The sequence below is a fragment of the Microcaecilia unicolor genome, chromosome 1 (assembly GCF_901765095.1).
Source record: "Microcaecilia unicolor chromosome 1, aMicUni1.1, whole genome shotgun sequence".
Taxonomy (NCBI): domain Eukaryota; kingdom Metazoa; phylum Chordata; class Amphibia; order Gymnophiona; family Siphonopidae; genus Microcaecilia; species Microcaecilia unicolor.
This window is the reverse complement of record NC_044031.1, coordinates 504403576-504423263: the sequence shown is the minus strand read 5'-3', so window position 1 is coordinate 504423263 and position 19688 is coordinate 504403576. Positions and strand designations below refer to the sequence as shown.

The window sequence follows — 19688 nt, the reverse complement described above, 5'->3', positions numbered from 1 at the left end:
CTAATGCTATTATAACTCAGTCACTCTACAATAAATGCTTCAAGGATAAATATAGCAAAGTTACCTGTAACAGGTATTCTCAGAGGAAGCAGGGCTTATATTCTCACAAGTGGATAATGTGGCACCACGTTGCCCAGTCCAGGCTTTAAGACAAGCCATAAGAACTTTTGTGGAGTGCGAGGCACACTCCATTGTGCGTGAGTGGGTGCCTTCCCACCCGCCGCTCGTGCGCGGCTACCATAGTTAAATACTACAAAAAGAAAAAGTAGGAGACAACTCCTAGGGAAGAAGGGAGGGTTTGTGAGAATATAAGGCCTGCTGTCCTCGGAGAATACCTGCTACAGGTAAGTAACTTCACTTTCTCCGAAGACAAGCAGGGCATTAATTCTCACAAGTGGAGTATCCCAAACATCCAGTCTCACAGAAAATAAGCTCTGGTCAATTGGGCATAGCAATGGCAAGGACATAACTCAGACTAACCTGAAACTATATACAAACTGAGTGAGAGTGCAGCCTGGAACAGAATAAAATGGGTCTAGGGGGTGTAGTTGGATTTTAGACCCCAGATTCTGCATCACTGTTGGGTATCCTGCTCAAGGTAATAATGAGATGTGAATGTGTGGATGGAAGACAACATCGCTGCCTTGCAAATTTCTTCAATGGAGGTTGACCGCAAGTGGGCTATCGATGCAGCCATGGCTCTGACATTATGAGCCTTGACATGACCCTCCAGTGTCAGCCTAGCCTGGGCATAAGTGAAAGAAATGCAATCTGTCAGCCAATTAGAGACTGTGCATTTCCCGATGGCAACCCCCATCCTGTTGGGATCAAAGACACAAAAAGTTGGGCGGACTGTCTATGGGGCCTTGTCTGCTCCACATAGTAGGCCAATGCTTGCTTGCAGTCCAAGGTGTGCAAGTGCTCTCACTAGGACAATTGACTATTTCAGATGGAACTCTGACACAACCTTTTGCAGGAACTTAGGGTGCGTGCAAAGGACTACTCTGCAGTGATGAAACTTAGTATAGGATGCATCCACCATTAAGGCTTGAAGCTCACTGACTCTACCAGCTGAACTAACAGCCACCAATAAAATGACCTCAAGGTCAAGTACTTCAGATGGCAGGAATTCAGTGGCACAAAAGGAGCTCTCATCACCTGGGTGAAAATGACATTGAGGTCCTATGACACAGTGGCGTACCAAGGGGGGGGGGGGCGGTGGGGGCTGTCCGCCCCGGGTGCACGCTGGACAACCTCTAGTTGTTTGCTTCATAAGAAGTTTACTTTTGTCAAAGCCCCCTGTCAAACCTCTGCCTGTGTCATAGCAGTGGCGTTCCTAGCCTGGATGGCACCCGGGGCGGATCGCTGATGCGTCCCCCCCCCCGGGTGTAGCGCGCCCCCCGCCTGCGAAATGACACCTTCCCCCCCAGCGAAATGACACCCCAACCGGATGCATGCCGCTGGGGGGGGGGGGGTGCCGCAGCGCACGCCTGTGGGCTCCGAGTTCGCTAACTTTGCTCGTTCGCTGCAGCTCCCTCTGCCCCAGAACAGGTTACTTCCTGTTCCGAGGCAGAGGGAGCTGCAGCGAACGAGCGTAGTTAGCGAAGTCGGACCCCACAGGCGTGTACCGCGGCACCCCCCCCCCCAGCGGCATGCATCCGGTTGGGGTGTCATTTCGCTGGGGGGGAAGGTGTCATTTCGCAGGCGGGGGGCGCGCTACACCCGGGGGGGGGGGACGCATCAGCGATCCGCCCCGGGTGCCATCCAGGCTAGGAACGCCACTGCTATGACACAGGCAGAGGTTTGACAGGGGGCTTTGACAAAAGTAAACTTCTTATGAAGCAAACAACTAGAGGTTGTCCAGAGATGGGCTTACCCTCTACATGCTGATGATAAACACTCACTAATTGCACTGAGGTGAACTCTTACGGAGTAGGTCTTGAGACCAGACTCGGAAAGGTACAGAAGATATTCAAGAAGGGACTGTGTAGGGTAGTAAACGGGATATAGGGCCTTACCCTTACACTGGATGGCAAACTTCCTCAGTTTGAAAAAAATTACATCTCTTAGTGGAATCTTTCCTGGAAGCCAGCAAGACTCGGGAGACACTCTCTGACAGACCGAGAGAAGCAGACTCTAGGCTCTGAACATTCAGGCCATGAGGGCTAGAGATTGAAGGTTGGGATGCAGAAGAGATCCTTCATTCTGCATGATGAGGGTCAGAAAACACTCCAATCTCCATGGTTCTTCACAGGATAACTCCAGAAGAAGAGGAAACCAGATCTGCCGAGGCCAGTAAGGCGTAATTAAGATCATGGTGCCGCAGTCTTGCTTGCGTTTCAACAGAGTCTTCCCCACAAGAGGAGTGCAGACCTGTCCCCCAATGCAGGAGGAAGGCATCTGATGTTAGTCTGTTGTGGACCTGAATCAGAACTGAGGGACTTTGTGATTCAGTTGAGTGGCAAAGAGATCCACCAAGGGGATGCCTCACTCTCAGAAGATCTCGAGGGCAATATCTGTATTGAGAGACCACTTGTGCAGTTGTATAACCCTGCTCAGTCTGTTGGCCAGACTGTTGTTTTTGCCTACCAGATAAGTGGCTCGGGGGAACATACTATGTTGGGAAGCCCAGCACCACATCCGGAGGCTTCCTGACACAGAGTGTGTGATCTGGTAACCCCTGCTTGTTGGTGTAATACATTGCAACCTGGTTATCTGTTTGAATGAGGACAATTTGGTTGGACAGCCAATCTCTGAAAGCCTTGAGCATTCCAGATTGCCCGGAGCTCCAGAAGATTGATCTGAAGACTTGTTACCTGGAGGGACCATGCTCCTGAGTGTGAAGCCCATCTACATGAGCTCCCCAACTGAGGACTGATGCATTCATTGTCAGCACTTTTTGTGGCTGAGGAATTCGGAATGGAAGTACCAGGGTTAACTTGGATTGAACAGTCCACAAGAGTGAATAAGGTCTGGAGACACTCGGATGACATAGAAACATAGAAATATGACAGCAAATAAGGTCCAAGTGGCCCATCCAGACTGCCCACCCTCAGTAACCACTAACTCTTCACTTCCTAAGGGATCCCACATGCCTCTCCCATGCTTTCTTAAATTCTGACACAGTCCTCGTCTCCATGACCCTCACCGGGAGGCCATTTCACACATTCACCACCCTTTCCGTGAAAGAGTATTTTCTTAAGATTCCTTCATTTCAAAAAGGCTCACCTCCTGTACATTAACGCCACTGAGGTATTTAAACGTCTCTATCATATCTCCTCTGGCCCTCCTCTCTTCCAGTCACAATCACCTCCACATCCCACTCTTCTTTCGTACACAGAAGCAGTTCACCCCCTAAATTGTACCGCTCCCCTAGATTCTTGTAACCCAAGTGCATGACCCTGCATTTCTTAGAATTAAATCTTAGTTGCCAATCATCGGACCATTCTTCAAGCTTCACCAGATCCTTTCTCATGTCATCCACACCTTCCAGGGTGTGCACCCTATTACAGAGTTTGGTATCATCCGCAAAGAGACAAACTTTACCAGACAGCTCTTCCGCAAAATCACTCACAAAGATGTTAAAAAGAGCCAGCCCGAGGACCGACCCCTGTGGTACACCACTGATAACATCCCTTTCCTCAGAGCAAGCTCCATTTACCACTACCCTCTGAGTCCTTCCATTTAACCAATTTTAACCCAGTCAGTCACTTTAGGTCCCATACTGAGGACACTCAGTTTATTTATCAGTCGCCTGTGCAGAATAGTGACAAAGGCTTTGCCGAAATCCAAGTAATCACATCTAGCGGCCCTCCCAAGTCCAACTGTTTTATCACCCAGTCAAATAAATCAATCAGGTTTGTCTGACACGATCTGCCTCTACTGAAGCCATGCTGCCTCAGGTCCTGCAGTCCATTCAATTCAAGAAACCTCAAATCCTCCACTTTAGAAGCACTTTCATTAGTTTTCTCACCACCGAGGTCAGACTGACAGGTCTGTAATTTCCAATCTCCTCCTTACTTCTGCTCTTGTGCAGAGGGACCACATCAACCCTTCTCCAGTCTTCTGGGATCACTCCAGACTCTAAGGAAGCACTGAAGATCTCAGAGAGCGGAGCCACCAGAACCTCTCTGAGTTCCTAGAGCACCCTCGGATGCATCCCATAAGGCCCTATCGCTTTGTCTACTTTTAGTTTAGCTAGCTCCTCACAAACACAGTCTTCTGTGAATCGGTCCCAGTCCACCACACATCCATCCCCATTACCATTTGTTTTCTGCGGTCCTACCTCCAGCCTTTCATCCATAAACACAGAACAGAAATAATTGTTGAGCAGTTCAGCCTTATCCTTATCAGCTTCTACATATTCCTCCCCCTCAGCTTTGAGCCTCACAATGGTATTATGGCACTCCCTCCTGTCATTTATATATCTGAAAAATGTCTTGTCTCCCAATTTTACCGTTTCAGCTATCTTTTCTTCCATTTGCCTCTTCGCATTCCTGACAGCTTTTCCAGCTTTTTCAGGTATTTTTGCCGTCCTCCTATTTCTGAGTGTTCTTGTAATGTATGAAGGTTAACTTCTTACCCTTACCTTTTCAGCTGCTGCATTTCAGAACCAGAGCGGCCTTCTTTCCCTCTTACTTTTATATAATTTTTTAACATTAAGGTTTGTTGCCCTTAAAATAGTTCCTTTCAGTTTTGCCCACTGCTGTTCTACTTCCTTCAGCTGTTCCCATCCAACTAACTCTTTCCTGAGAAATTCCCCCATCTCAGCAAAGTTAATGCTTCTGAAATCTATAAGAACATAAGAGTAGCCTTACTGGGTCAGACCATCCTGTTTTCCAAACAGTGGCCAAGCCAGGTCACAAGTACCTGGCAGAAACCCAAATCATGGCAACATTCCATACTACAAATCCCAGAGCAAGCAGTTGCTTCCCATGTCTGTCTCAATAGCAGACTATGGAATTTGTCCAAACCTTTTTTTTAAACCCAGATACACTAACCAATGTTATCACATCCTCTGGCAAAGAGTTCCAGAGATTAACTATTCGTTGAGTGCAAAAATATTTCCTCGTATTTGTTTTAAAAATATTTCCATGTATCTTTCTTGAGTGTCCACTAGCCTTTGTACTTTTGGAAAGAGTAAAAAATTGATTTACTTCTACTCTCTCTACTCTACTCAGAATTTTATAGACTTCAATCATACCTCCCCCTTACCTGTCTCTTTTTCAAGCTGAAGAGCCCTAACCTCTTTAGTCTTTCCTCATACGAAAGGAGTTCCATCCCCTTTATCATTTTGGTTGCTCTTCATTGAGCCTTTTCTAATTCTGCTATATCGTTTTTTGAGATATGGCAACCAGAACTGAACGCAATACTCAAGGTAAGGACACACCTGGAGCAATACAAAGGCATTATAGTATTTTCGGTCTTATTCACCATCCCTTCCTAATAATTCCTAGCATCCTGTTTGCTTTTGTGGCTGCACCGCACGCTGAGCAGAGTATTTCAATGTATTATTTACAATGACACCTAGATGTTTTTCTTGAGTGCTTATTCAGTCTTAATATTGAACCACACCATTCAGTGATCTATAGATGCCAATTGTTGACATCTTCTAGGTCTCCCGTAGCCTGGTACTACTGGGAGGTTAGGGTCCATTGGGCTGACCTCATGTGAAGGCATGTCATGGGTGCTACATAAACTGTGTAAGCCATGTGGCCCAACAACCTCAACATCTGCCAAGTTGTGACTTGCTGAGAAGCTCAAACCCAAGAGGCCAGAGTGACTAGTTTCCTCCCTCGGCCCTGGGAGGAAGGCTCAAACCTTCTGCATATCGAGCAGGGCTCCAATGAATTCTAATTGTTGTATAGGGTGAAGATGGGATGAACCCTAGTAGTTTGAACACCCAAATAGTTCTCTGTATGGACTCCAGAGCCCCACCCTCCAATGTGCTCTTCACCAGCCAATCATCGAGGTAAGGGAACACATACTGCAACTACCGCTCGACATTTGGTAAAGACACTGGGAGCTGACACGAGGCCAAAAGGCAACACGCGGTACTGGTAGTGATGCGTTCCCAGCTGAAACAGAAGATACGTCCGGTAGGCTGGAAGTATCAGGATGCAAGTATATGCATCCTTTAAGTCCAGAGAGCATAACCAATCATTTTCCTGAATCATGGGGAGAAGGGTGCCCAAGGAAACCATCCTGAACTTTTCTTTGACCAGGAATTTGTTCATGGCCCTTAGGTCTAGGATGGAATGCAGCTCCCCTGTCTTTTTTTGCATGAGGGGACTTAGGCACACGCTGTTGACGAGAACGAGCATGCTGGGGGTTGAGCATGTGCAGGCTGGCGAGAGGAAGTGATGTATCTATGACTCTGTGAGCAGTAGGCACCCCTCTTCAACTTGCCAAAAGACCTCCTAGGCTGGTGCAAAAGACACCTGGCAGGAGTGAGAAGAGATGGTATCAGTATGCTTTTTGATTTGGTCAGTGACCTCCTCAACCTTCTCTCCAAAAAGGTTATCCCCCTGGCATGGGGCATTCGCCAACCTCTGCTGTTCCAAGTCAGAATCATGCAGCTATGAGAGTTTGTGCATTGCTATACTTTGAGCAGAGATCCTGGAAGCCATGCTGAAAGTCCCAAAAAACAAGAAGGCAGATGATCCGCAAAATCCAACGTGGAAACAAACAGAGCAGATCAATCAATGATACTAACTTTATTATAAGATAATCGCCTGACACAAACTGTGTTTTGCCCACAAGGGCTGCGTCAGGGGCTTGCAATCGAGATAAGGCTCAAGGCAGATTGATGTGATCATACGATGCCCGTCCATTGAACGGATGTTTTGACCCTGATTTGGAGGAAGGCATCTGGGAGGTTTTTGGCTGATGATTGGTTCTATTTAAAAGACACTGCAGCCCTCAAATGAATGGTGATATTTATATACAGCCATAGTGTGTATTACTATGGCAGCTTGTAGCCTTTTTTCTACTGAGGCCTTTTTTCCTCCATTTTTAATATATAAAAAAAAAGAAAAAAAATCAAGTATGAGAGAAATAAAGTGATTTAATGTGATTATTAAGAAGGTTATATGAAAATTGGTTTTCTGAGTGTGCATTTCTCACTATTTTGGTGATTACTTTGGCTTTTTCTTGTGGGAATTAGTCCTTTTTTGATTGATTAGAATAATCCAATTATGACATTATTTATTTTAGTTACATTTGTACCCTGTGCTTTCCCACTCATGGCAGGCACAATGTGGCTTACATGGGGCAATGGAGGGTTAAGTGACTTGCCCAGAGTCACAAGGAGCTACCTGTGCCTGAAGTGGGGATCAAACAGTTCCTCAGTTCCCCAGGACCAAAGTCCACCACCCTAACCACTAGGCCACTCCTCCACTCCATTAATGTGTCTGTATAATTAATTGGAAGCCTTTTGCTTCAAAGCAGGATTTAAAATGTCTCAAATTTAACATTAGCTTAAATACTTTAGCTGTTAACAATTGGACACAAGATTCAAAACTTAGATGATTATTCAGTATAACACCTACGATTTTCAATTGAGATTCCATTTTATGTTTAACACCACTGAATACCAAATCATTTGCTAGGTACATTCGACTGAAATTAGGTCATTTTGCCTTCCTCAGTGAAGGAAAGATGAGTCAACGCCCCTTGGATTTCCAATATTTTGAAATCGGGACTAAATATTTGCAGCAGCATCCAAGGATTTTTTTTTTAAAAGGGGGGGCTCTACTGAGACCTTTTTTCCTCCATTTTTTTAATATGAAAAAAACCAAAAAAAAGCAAATATGAAAGAAATAACGTGATTTGATATTATAATTTCCAGATCATTTATAAATATGTTAAATAGTACTGCGGCACTCCACTATTCATCCTCCTCCATCGAGAAAAATCATTTAACTCTAACCCTTTGTTGTCCAATAACCAATTCCTAATCCACAGAAGGACATTGCCTTCTATCCCATGTTTTTTAAATTTTCTCAGTCTTTCATGAGGAACTTTTTTAGAAAGCTTTTGACAATCTAGATACACTATCCAGCTTATTTTCGAAAGAGAAAAACGCCTATAGTGCGACCTAAATCGGGAGATAGACGTTTGTCTCGCAAAGGCGCCCAAATCGGTATAATCGAAAGCCGATTTTGGGCGTTTCCAACTGGACTCCATCGCGGAAACGAATAAAGTTGATGGGGGCGTGTCGGAGGCGTGGTGGAGGCGGAACTGGGGCGTGGTTATCAGCCGAGGAGAGATGGGCGTCTTTAGCTGATAATCGAAAAAAAAGGCGTTTTTACCGTGATTTTGGGTCACTTTTTTTTTACCCTTTTTTTTCACGAACAAGTCCCAAAAAAGTGCCCCAACTGCCCAGATGACCACTGGAGGGAATCGGGGATGACCTCCCCGGACTCCCCCAGTTAACCCCCTCCTACCAAAAAAAAACCCACTTTAAAAACTTTTTTCCCAGCCTGTATGCCAGCCTCAAATGCCGTACCCACCTCCATGACAGCAGAATGTGTTCGATCCTGTCACAGCCTTTCCCTGGGTCAGATGTGGCTTTCGGGTGCAGTACAGGGTCACATCAGCATTGCATTGTGGTGGGTGTAGGGTATTGGGCTCCGTGATTTCATTAGCTTGTGTTACAGTCTCACAATGTTGGTAGTTGGTAGGCTCTTCTCGCATGGTGCTTTTCCCCCTGCCTACTAGGTCAGAGTGTGCCCTGTTGTGTTTCCTGTTGTAGTCTATGCGGTAGTGGCCATTTTTGTAAGCCAGTTTTAGTTCCCTTTCCTGTGTTAGCCACGTTAGACAACTTAGTTCTTCCCTTGAATGTGGCTGAATGAGGGCATTGTACAGCATTCTGCCAGTTCTGACCTACTGCTCATCTCAGTACCAGGGAGACTCGTTGCCAGTGGGGCACAACCTCTGATCTGCAGTTAACTGTGAGTAAAGGCGGTTATTCCAATAAAGGATGTTTTCGTAGAGATTAGTCTTCAGGTGTCAACTGGTGTGCCAAGGTTATATAGCAGCAACCAGTCCTAGAGGCCTGCGTGTATGCAGGTCCCTGGAGCACTTTTAGTGGGTACCGCAGTGCACTTCAGCCAGGTGGCCCCAGGCCCATCCCCCCCCCCCCCCACCTGTAACACTTGTGCTGGTAAATGGGAGGCCTCCAAAACCCACTGTACCCACATGTAGGTGCCCCCTTCACCCCTAAGAGCTATGGTAGTGTTGTACATTTGTGGGTTTTGGGGGAGGGGGGTTGGGTGTTCAGCACCCTTGGTAAGGGAGCTATGCATGTGGGAACTTTTTCTGAAGTCCACTGCACTGACGTAGGGTGCCCAGTTGGTGTCCTGGTATATCAGGGGGGCGAGTGTACTACAAATGGTGGCCCCTCCCATGACCAAATGGCTCGGATTAGGACGTTTTTGAGCTGGGCGTTTTTAGTTTCCATTATCGCTAAAAAAAACAAACGCCCAGCTCAAAAACGTCCATTTTTTCGAAAATACGGTTCGGCCCGCCCCTTCATGGACCCGTTCTCGGAGATAAACGCCCATGGAGATAGGCGTTTCCGTTATGCCCCTCCACGTTAACCAGTTCACCTTTATTCACATGTTTATTCACGCCTTCAAAGAAGTTAAGCAAATTGGTGAGACAAGGTTTCCCTTGACTGAACCCATGCAAACTCTGTTCCATTAAACCATATTTGTCTTCTTTCCACTATTTTGCTCAGCACTGAAGTCAAGCTTACCAGTCTGTAATTTCCCGGATCACCCCTCATCTCTCTTTTCTCCTGTTCCCTGCATTATCCCCTCTGGCTGGCAGGGGTGGTTAGCAAATATATCTTGCTGCTGCTGCTGCCACCACCACCTCTGCCAGTTTCTCTCTGGTACACTGGAAAAGGGAGAATGGGCAGAGGGAACTATGTAAGTGTTATGATAAATTAATTTTAACTCGATTACTCGCATCATGCTGCTTTCTCCTATAGGGAGGAAGAAAAATGGCAGAAAGTTGAATGTGAAAGATGTTAATGGGGAAGAAGTGGAGGATTTGAAAAGAAATAGTGAGGAGAGAAGAGGCCCTGAAAATACAGTTCAGAGCACAGACAGAGGAACAGAACCAGAGACAGGGAATAAGATGATTAGAAAAATAAAATCACCAGACAACAAAGATAAGAAAAAATGATTTTATTTTCAGTTTAGTAACTGAAGTACAATATGTCAGTGTTGAGAATTGACATCTGCAGTCTATATTTTGCACTATACAGGTGAAAATGTGACGGGGATGCATTATGTAATTAACCATGCAATTAAAATTTTTAATCGCAGTTGATCATGCTATTAGAAATTTTAATTGGTGAACAGCCCTAGTCATTTCTCATCTGCTGCTCTTCAGGTTCCTTAGCTGTGCAATCACAGGATAGGACCTGTAATAGGTTCTATTCTTTTTAATGTCTTTCTGTTGCCACTTGGCTTACTAACAGTCTCTTAGTTTTACCTTTTTCATCTATGCCTATGATATTCAGCTGTTAGTTCCAATAGAATCCTCCTTTCCTGACATTGTGATTACAGTATCTTTACATCTTCCGGAGAACACTAAAAACTTATCCGTTTAAAAAGGCATACCCTACCAACCCAACATAAATGCCTGATCTCTGCAACACAACAAAACTAAAATATGGAACGGACATAACACAATTCTTCCGTTGTACGATTCCCTTATGTGGCTGTACCACACGAACTTTATCTTATCTCAACATCATTCTGTATTTGTTTACACCGGAGTCTGCAAACGCATCTCTGGTACTATGTAAGCCACATTGAGCCTGCAAATAGGTGGGAAAATTTGGGATACAAATGTAACAAATAAATAAATAAATACATTATTAAGAAGGTTACATGAAGCTTTGCTCCTGAGTGCACATTTCTCACTGTTTTGGTGATTAGCTTGGCCTTTTGGGGGGGGGGGGGGGGGGGAAATAGTTCTTCTGTTATTGATTAGAATAATCCTTGTTAAATAACTTCTGGTTTTTAAAAGAGAAAGAATGTAATCAGATGTATTATTTCTAATATTGGACAATAAGTAGATTTTTCAATGAAATGATTTGACCATACACCGTACTGGCCTTGAAGAAGCCAACCAGATGATCAATGTGGAATAGTGAATTAGACAAGTAATATCTGGGGATAATCAGGTTAACACCACGGGTTTTCTTTTCTGTTTACTGTTTAATTGATCTCCTTATCTTGTTTCACTCTCCCTATTTAGTGGTCTAAGGAAGAGAATAGAATTGCCTGACTGAAATAATTCCTACATGTTACTTTCTCTGTATTTCCAGCAAGTTGTTTTATCGCTTGTAAAAATTTAAATGGTTATAAATAAAAAATTTAAAAAAAGAATAATCCAAATGTGCCATTAATAGTGTCTGTATAATTAATTGGAAGTCTTTTGCTTGAAAGCAGTGTGCTGCTGCGGCTAGGAAAGCGAATAGAATGTTGGGTGTTATTAGGAAGGGTATGGAGTCCAGGTGTGCGGATGTTATAATGCCGTTGTATCGCTCCATGGTGCGACCGCACCTGGAGTATTGTGTTCAGTACTGGTCTCCGTATCTCAAAAAAGATATAGTAGAATTGGAAAAGGTACAGCGAAGGGCGACGAAAATGATAGTGGGGATGGGACGACTTTCCTATGAAGAGAGGCTGAGAAGGCTAGGGCTTTTCAGCTTGGAGAAGAGACGGCTGAGGGGAGATATGATAGAAGTGTATAAAATAATGAGTGGAATGGATCGGGTGGATGTGAAGCGACTGTTCACGCTATCCAAAAATACTAGGACTAGAGGGCATGAGTTGAAGCTACAGTGTGGTAAATTTAAAACGAATCGGAGAAAATTTTTCTTCACCCAACGTGTAATTAGACTCTGGAATTCATTGCCGGAGAACGTGGTACGGGCGGTTAGCTTGACGGAGTTTAAAAAGGGGTTAGATAGATTCCTAAAGGACAAGTCCATAGACCGCTATTAAATGGACTGGAAAAATTCCTCATTTTTAGGTATAACTTGTCTGGAATGTTTTTACGTTTGGGGAGCGTGCCAGGTGCCCTTGACCTGGATTGGCCACTGTCGGTGACAGGATGCTGGGCTAGATGGACCTTTGGTCTTTCCCAGTATGGCACTACTTATGTACTTATGTACTTATGATCTAAAATGTCTTAACTTCCACATGTAAATACCTTCACTGTTAACAATTGGACATGAGATTCAGAAGTTAGATGATTATCAAATATAACACCTAAGATTTTCAATTGAGATTCCACTTTATATTTTTATCCATTGAATACCAAATCATTTGTTAGGTACATTCGACTGATATTTGGCCATTTTGCCTTCCCCAGTGAAGGAAAAATGAGTCAACACCCTCAGGATTCCAATATGTTGAAATCGGGACTACGTATATTGTAGCATCCTCCAAGGATTAAAAAAATAAAAGTGTGTGTGTGTGGGGGGGGGGGGGGGGACCTTCAGTTTCCAGTTAAAGAGTGCAGTGTTAATAGTTTCCTATTTAGCTTCATGTTCCAGTTTAATAAAGGAGCTGGGAGTGATTGAGAAGCAGCACATTCTGCACTGTTGCACCACCCACAGCTGGTATTAGATATGCTGGGGCCCAGGGCAGAAATTTAGCAGGGGGCCTCATTCAGCTTTAGATAAATTTGGGGGCCTCCTGTGTCACAGGGGCTCCAGGATAAATACCCTCCTTTTTAGCTCCCTTCCCCCATTAGCCCTGGTACCATTTGGTAGTCACTTCAATAGCAGACGCTAGATGGGATTAGACCAGTAGTTCTCAATCCAGTTCTCAGGCCATACCTAGCCAGTTGATTTGAGGATTCTGACAATGAATAGACATGAGGTAGATTTGCATACAATGTAGTTAATCCATGCAACTTTATCTCATGCATATATATTGAGGGTATCCTGAAAACATGACTGGGTATATCCTATGTACTGTGCTGAGAATCCTTGGGATAAGCCAGCAATTCCCAAACTGGGTTTTGCGAAACTAGGGCTCTGTTAACTTTCTTCAGGGGTTCTACATTAGATGGGGCAGAAGCAATCCTCAGTCACTTATATCCATCCTGGCTCCACTGACAAAATGGCTGCTGGGACCTCCCATGTTTTATGAGACTGCTGCTGGAGGTCCTGGAAGCCATTTTGAGATTGGAGTCAACTTGGATAGGAATACTATGGATCACTCCTGCTTATGCCCACTCCAATCTCAAAATGGCTGCCGGGACCTCTAGCAGCAGTTTTGCAAGACTGCCACAGGAGGTCCTAGCAGCCATTTTGTCATGTCCAGCATGGGCAGGAACAACTGGGGGAAGTGGGTGAGGGGGCCTATGTGTGGTTCTGGGAAAGGGGATTCCTTGAGTCTGTTTGGAGGGGGAGTGGGGTTCCTCAGTGTATGAAAAATATTTTAGGGTTTCCACCATTGGAAAAAAGTTTGGGAATTACTGGGTTAGGCACTAGCACTCTAGTACTCCTTTCCCTTTGCCCCCCAAATACTTTGCCAGTGAGTGCTGGGAAGAAAAATATTATGGCTAAAAACATTTATTTGATGCAGGGTTTGTACTGTGCCCCCTCCTGATCTCTCTCCCACCTTCCACCCTTTCAAAAGATAACCAGATAATGCAGAATAGAGAGTACTGCACCTACAAATGGTAGGATTCATCAATGTGGCAGCACGCTGGGTGAAAGTTCCACCTAGGGCTGGTTCAGGAGAAATGGAAGGCTATTCTCATAACTTAGGACAGAACTCTGTGCCCTATCACAGCCCAGACATATTTGCTCAGTTGATGGACCAAAAGTTACATGCAATGTTTGACTAACCTTCAGTCACTGCCCTGGCTGACATGAGAGGTTGAAGGATATTGGAGGGATATATGGTATATCTTATAAGCCGGCAATCTGGATCTTTTTATTTATTTTCATAATGCCTCCCTAGCTTATTCAGGTGCCGGAATGGATGTTCTGGATACTCAGCTGGCATTCTGATTTCTGTGATACTTGTGAATATATATTCCAGATATTGGAAACTTAAATATTGATCTTGGAACTGAAGCCAGACTTTATTTCAGCTGGCATTGCTAGCAGGCAATTAAAAAAATAGTTCTAGTCCTTGAAAAAGTATCAGTTTGCAGAAGATGTTACTTTGTAAAATGTGACAATAGAAAATCAAATTGTAGATGTCATTATAAAGTCTCTCATTGATATACAAGTTTGTTACTCAAAAGGTTTAAGTAAAATTCCCAAAGTTTCAAACGAAGCAACAAGAAGCATACTTAGATATTTCAGTAAACAGTTAAAATTAAAATAATGTTCCCCTCCCCTTTTATTTTGATATTTTGAATTCCAAATAAATTATTTAATGTTTTGAAATCTCGTTTTGTTTTACTTTTTCACTGATCACTGTGAAGCCAAGTAGATCAGGGTACAGTTCGGCAGACCCCTATACAAATCCCCACTGCCAGACATGTAAAAGGTGACTACGGTCTGAATAGAACACAGAAGGCCCGATGTTCAAAAGTAAACGTGGGTGCTAGAGGCCATTAGCACCATATTAGCGCCCATATTTACCTACGCAGAATGTTCAGAGGGGTCTAACACAGGAAATGATGAGCGTGACAGGCAGTAGTGTGAAGAGCATGCAAATATAGTCAAGCTCATGGTAATGAGGTCATTTTGTATTCCTCCCCGATGCTCAGAAAAGAGTGCCTGAAACAAAACTGCCTTACCGCTGTAAAAAAATAACGCCAGGTCACAGCAGGCAAAGGGGGATTGGAAGAGAGAATTTCATATGATTCTCATGCTTCTCTCATGATTCTTTCTGCAAAATCTGCCGGTTTTGATTGTTTTTGGAAGTAGAAGGTAGCCCATACAAGCCCTTAAGCGCTGGTCGTGAGAAACAGCAGACCCAAGCAAAAGCACACATTGGCCTCTGTTTCCTCTGTTTAAATTTAAAGCATCCATGGTTAAAAAAAAATTAAATTAAATTAAAAATGCACACTGAAAGCACACACTGGCATCTGTTTCCTGCATCCAAATATAAGCGTCCAAGCTAAAAAAAAAACAAAAACATTTCAAAAACTTTATATTTAGGCCGAAAAAAAACAGATGCCAATGTGTGCTTCACATTTGGGTTATACCAGTCGCATGCACAGAGGAGCTGAGATTACCGGGAACTCTTCTGTGCATGCACCAGCATGATCCTCCCACCAAACTCCCTAATGCTCAACGCTATGAGCTTGCCTATATTTGCATCTCATTAGCATTGAGCATTAGGGTGTTGTTCTGCACTATTCGGAACAGCGCCGGAGATTTGAGCATCGGGGCCTGAGCAAAGCAAAAACAAAGGTGTCGGATCAGGTCATGACTGAAAAACTGAGGCATGAGCAGGTCACAAAACATATTAACCCTTATTTAAATATCTTCAAATCAAATCAAAACAAAATACAAAAGTGCTACACCCCTAAGGAGTAGCCTAGTGGTTAATGCAGCAGACTTTGATCCTGAGGAACTGGGTTCAATTCCCACTGCAGCTCCTTGTGACTGTGGGCAAGTCACTTAACCCTCCATTGCCCCAGGTACAAAGTAAGTACCTGTATATATGTAAACCGCTTTGAATGTAGTTGCAAAATATCACAGAAAGGCAGTATATCAAGTCCCATTTCCCTTTCCCTAAGGGAAAAATTACACTGGCTTCCACTCAAAGAACAAATCACATTCAAAGTATGCTCTCTAACTCATAAAATCATTCACGGAGATGCCATGCCTACATGTCAGACCTGGTAGACTTACCACCCAGAAACACTAAAAGATCATCCCAAACATTCCTTAATCTTCACTTCCCCAGCTGTAAAGGTCTCAAACACAAACTAATGCATGCTTCAAACTTTTCTTACCTGAGTACACAGTTATGGAACGCACTATCGCGCAAATTGAAAACTATCTGGGAACCAACAAACTTTCGTAAATCCTTGAAGACCCACCTCTTCAACAAGGCATACCACAAAGATCAGCATATGTAATTATAACACTCCTCCACCTACCTATTTCAGAAATGTCTTTTTTATTATAAATGCTTGCTTATATTATTTATTATGTTTTCATGATCTGTATGCAACAATAACTGTTATCTTCCAATTTTTATCTACCAATAACGATACATCGTAAGCCACATTGAGCCTGCAAATAGGTGGGAAAATGTGGGATACAAATGCAATAAATAAATAAATAAATAAAAAGGGTTGGTGACAAACGAAAATTTTATATATTTAATTTCTTCCACAACCGCATCCCCCCAATCCTAAAGAGGTGGCTGTCTCCTTTGCCCTTCCTTCCCCGACATCCCACCGTTCATAATAACACCCCAGACTTACTACTGCGTAAGAAATACTCATATCTTCTTAAAACCTCCATTAGAACCCATTTTAAAAAGTACTATAGATTTACTTCATTTTAACCTAGGGCTTTTTTTGAGGGGGTACTTGTGGGTACTGAGTACCGGCACCTTGTCCATATTCTGCTAAAATTGACCCATGGTCCCCAAGTTTTAACGAAAGAGCTCAGGCTCTACACACCAATTCTGACTCGTCATAGATTCTGTGACTGGTTGCAGGGTATGGCAATTGTGGGGTGGGTCCCTTAGAGGGGCATAATCGAACGGGGCACCCAAGTTTTCCTGAGGACGTCCTCGCAGGACGTCCCCGCGAAGGGCCGGGGAAACCCGTATTATCGAAACAAGATGGGCGGCCATCTTTCATTTCGATAATATGGTCGGGGATGCCCAAATCTCAACATTTAGGTCGACCTTAGAGATGGTGTCCCTAGAGATGGTCGTCCCCGATTTTCAGTAATAATGGAAACCAAGGACGCCCATCTCAGAAACGACCAAATCCAAGCCATTTGGTCATTGGAGGAGCCAGCATTCGTAGTGCACTGGTCTCCCTGACATGCCAGGACACCAACCGGGCACCCTAGGGGGCACTGCAGTGGACTTCAGAAAAAGCTCCCAGGTGCATAGCTCCCTTACCTTGTGTGCTGAACCCCCCCCCCCAAAAAAAAACCCACTCCCCACAACTGTACACACTACCATAGCCCTTAGGGATGAAGGGGGACACCTAGATGTGGGTACAGTGGGTTTTGGAGGGCTCACATTTACCACCACAAGTATAACAGGTAGGGGGGGGGGATGGGCCTGGGTCCGCCTGCCTGTAGTGCACTGCAGTACCCACTAAAACTGCTCCAGGGACCTGCATACTGCTGTCATGGAGCTGGGTATGATATTTGAGGCTGGCATAGAGGCTGGAAAAAAATATTTAAAATTTATTTTTAGGGTGGGAGGGGGTTAGTGACCACTGGGGGAGTAAGGGGAGGTTATCCCCGATTCCCTCCAGTGGTCATCTGGTCATTTAGAGCACATTTTTGTGGCTTGGTAGTAAAAAAAAAGGACCAAGTAAAGTCGGCCAAGTGTTCGTCAGGGACACCCTTCTTTTTCTATTATCGGCTGAGGACGCCCATGTGTTAAGCACGCCCCAGTCCCGCCTTCGCTATGCTTCTGACACACCCCTGTGAACTTTGGTCGTCCCCGCGACGGAAAGCAGTTGAGGATGCCCAAAATTGGCTTTTGATTATGCCGATTTGGGCGACCCTGGGAGGATGCCCGTCTCCCGATTTGTGACGAAAGATGGGGCGCCCTTCTCTTTCGAAAATAAGCCTGCTAGTGATCACCCCACCCCTGAAGGGTGGCCTGGCATTTGAGTACCAGCACCTTTTTCATTAGAAAAAATACACTGTTTTAACCAGACCTCACTTTCTCTAAAGCTGCCGGATTTTCAAAGTTTTCAGTGTTGTAAGTGAGGTGTGTCAAGCAGGAAAAGGCTGTCTGTTCCCTCCCCCTTCCCTGCCCTCAGCCCTGTAACTTGCTACAGGTCATCCTGCATCACACTTTTCAGATCTTATTTTTCACTTCTGTACATTTAATAGTAGAACAGACAAATGTTTGCCCGTTTTGTGATCCTCAGCTGTTTCATCAAACACTAAATACAATCCTGAACTCTGTGTCTGGGAAGTTACAACTGATTATCTTCCACGGTCTCTGCTCCTTCTGTTCCTTTCCTCAGCATTTTTGTTTGTTTTTGTTACCTTGTAAGCTAGATCAATGTTGAAATCTCTGGCTCTGAGGAAGCGCAATAAGAAGTCATCAGCCAATCCAAGTGGCCAGTGCTCACTCTCCCCTTGGGCTCGCTGTTTCAGGAGATTGATGGCTTTTCTAGCCACCTTAGAGTTGTCTGGCAGCTGGTTGAGTTTGGGGTCTCCCCTGCTGAAGTCTGGAGTTGCCTCTGACATACTGCGTTCAGGAAGGAATGAGTGCAGAAAAGCAGGGGCAGGCTGTGCACAGGGCATTCCCGCCTTGCTCTTATCAAGCAAATGCTGTTCCCAGAGGCAGGACAGTTTGGCTAAGTATTGTTTTTAAGGGGAGGAGAGGGAGGCTGTGGCTAAACAAGAAAAAAAATAGGAAAGCTAGAAGCTAACAGGGTGGAGCATTTGGGATTTCACTAGTACTTAAATGCAAAGTGGGTGAGCCTTCATCAAATTCTCCTCTGCCCTTTTCCATGTTTTTGAAGTTTGCTTTTTCTGGTGGCTCAGCCAGCTTGTTTCCAAAGCCTTGGCTAATCTGAATATAACAATCGTGTACAAAAATATAGGATCTCTGGGGACAGGGAATATCTACTACACCTGAATGTACCTTATCTTGAGCTGTTACAGAAAAAGGCATGTGGCAAATCCAAATACATTTCCATGAATTTCAGAGTCATAAGATGGACTATAAACACCCCAGGCAGTGGAAAGAGTTAAGATATGTACAACACTCTAATGAAGAGATCCTATACTTTTGTACATGATTTTTACATTCAGATTAGCCAAGGCTTTGGAAACAAGCTGGCTGAGCCACCAGAATTATATGTATAATAACACAATATGAAGATTGCAGTGCAAGGGGGGGGGGGGGGGGGGGGAAGCAATCTTCAAAAACATGGAAACGGGCAGAGAAGAATGTGATGAGGGCTCACCCACTTTGTAATTTAAGTGCTAGTGAAATCCCAAATGCTCCACATTAGGCGCTAATGTGTACCTAATGCAGCAAAAGATGGAGCGCCGCAGGGTGTGCTTAGGCGTCCTGTGGTAACATTGAAATCTGCACACACTAAAAAATGTTTCTATTTTTTTTGAGAGTGTGTGATGGCAGAGAGAGGGGGCTCCTGTGCTAACTAGTTAGAGCACCTACATTACCATGCATGCGGTAACTGGTTAGTGCACGCTTTACCGCTAGGTCTATATCTGATCCAAAATGGAAACTTGGCAATTTTTATTTTGCCGCACATCCACTTTCGGCAAAAATTTTAAAAGGCATTTTTTTGTAGGTGCGCTGCCACATTTTACTGCACCTTTGTAAAAGGACCCCTAAATGACTTGCCCAAGATCACAAGGAGCAACAGCAGAATTTAAACCAGGCTTCTCTTGGTATCAGCCCAGTACTCCAACCACTAGGCCATGCCTCTGCTTTCTGTTCATAGACAATGCGAACTGATGGGGGAGAGAGGGTTGCTGCCATACCCAGTTCTTCCTA

General features: G+C 44.4%; 1 protein-coding gene across 1 annotated transcript in view; it reads right to left on the bottom strand.

Moving 5' to 3' along the window:
- The window catches only part of LOC115477866 (alpha-tocopherol transfer protein-like), a 73388-nt gene extending 54883 nt beyond the window's left edge, over positions 1-18505 (bottom strand). Inside the window, exon 1 of the mRNA XM_030214983.1 lies at positions 18203-18505. Coding sequence (XP_030070843.1) covers positions 18203-18463 — 261 coding nt within the window. The 5' untranslated portion in view covers positions 18464-18505. The remainder of the gene's footprint in view (positions 1-18202) is intronic.
- Positions 18506-19688: the final 1183 nt, after the last annotated feature.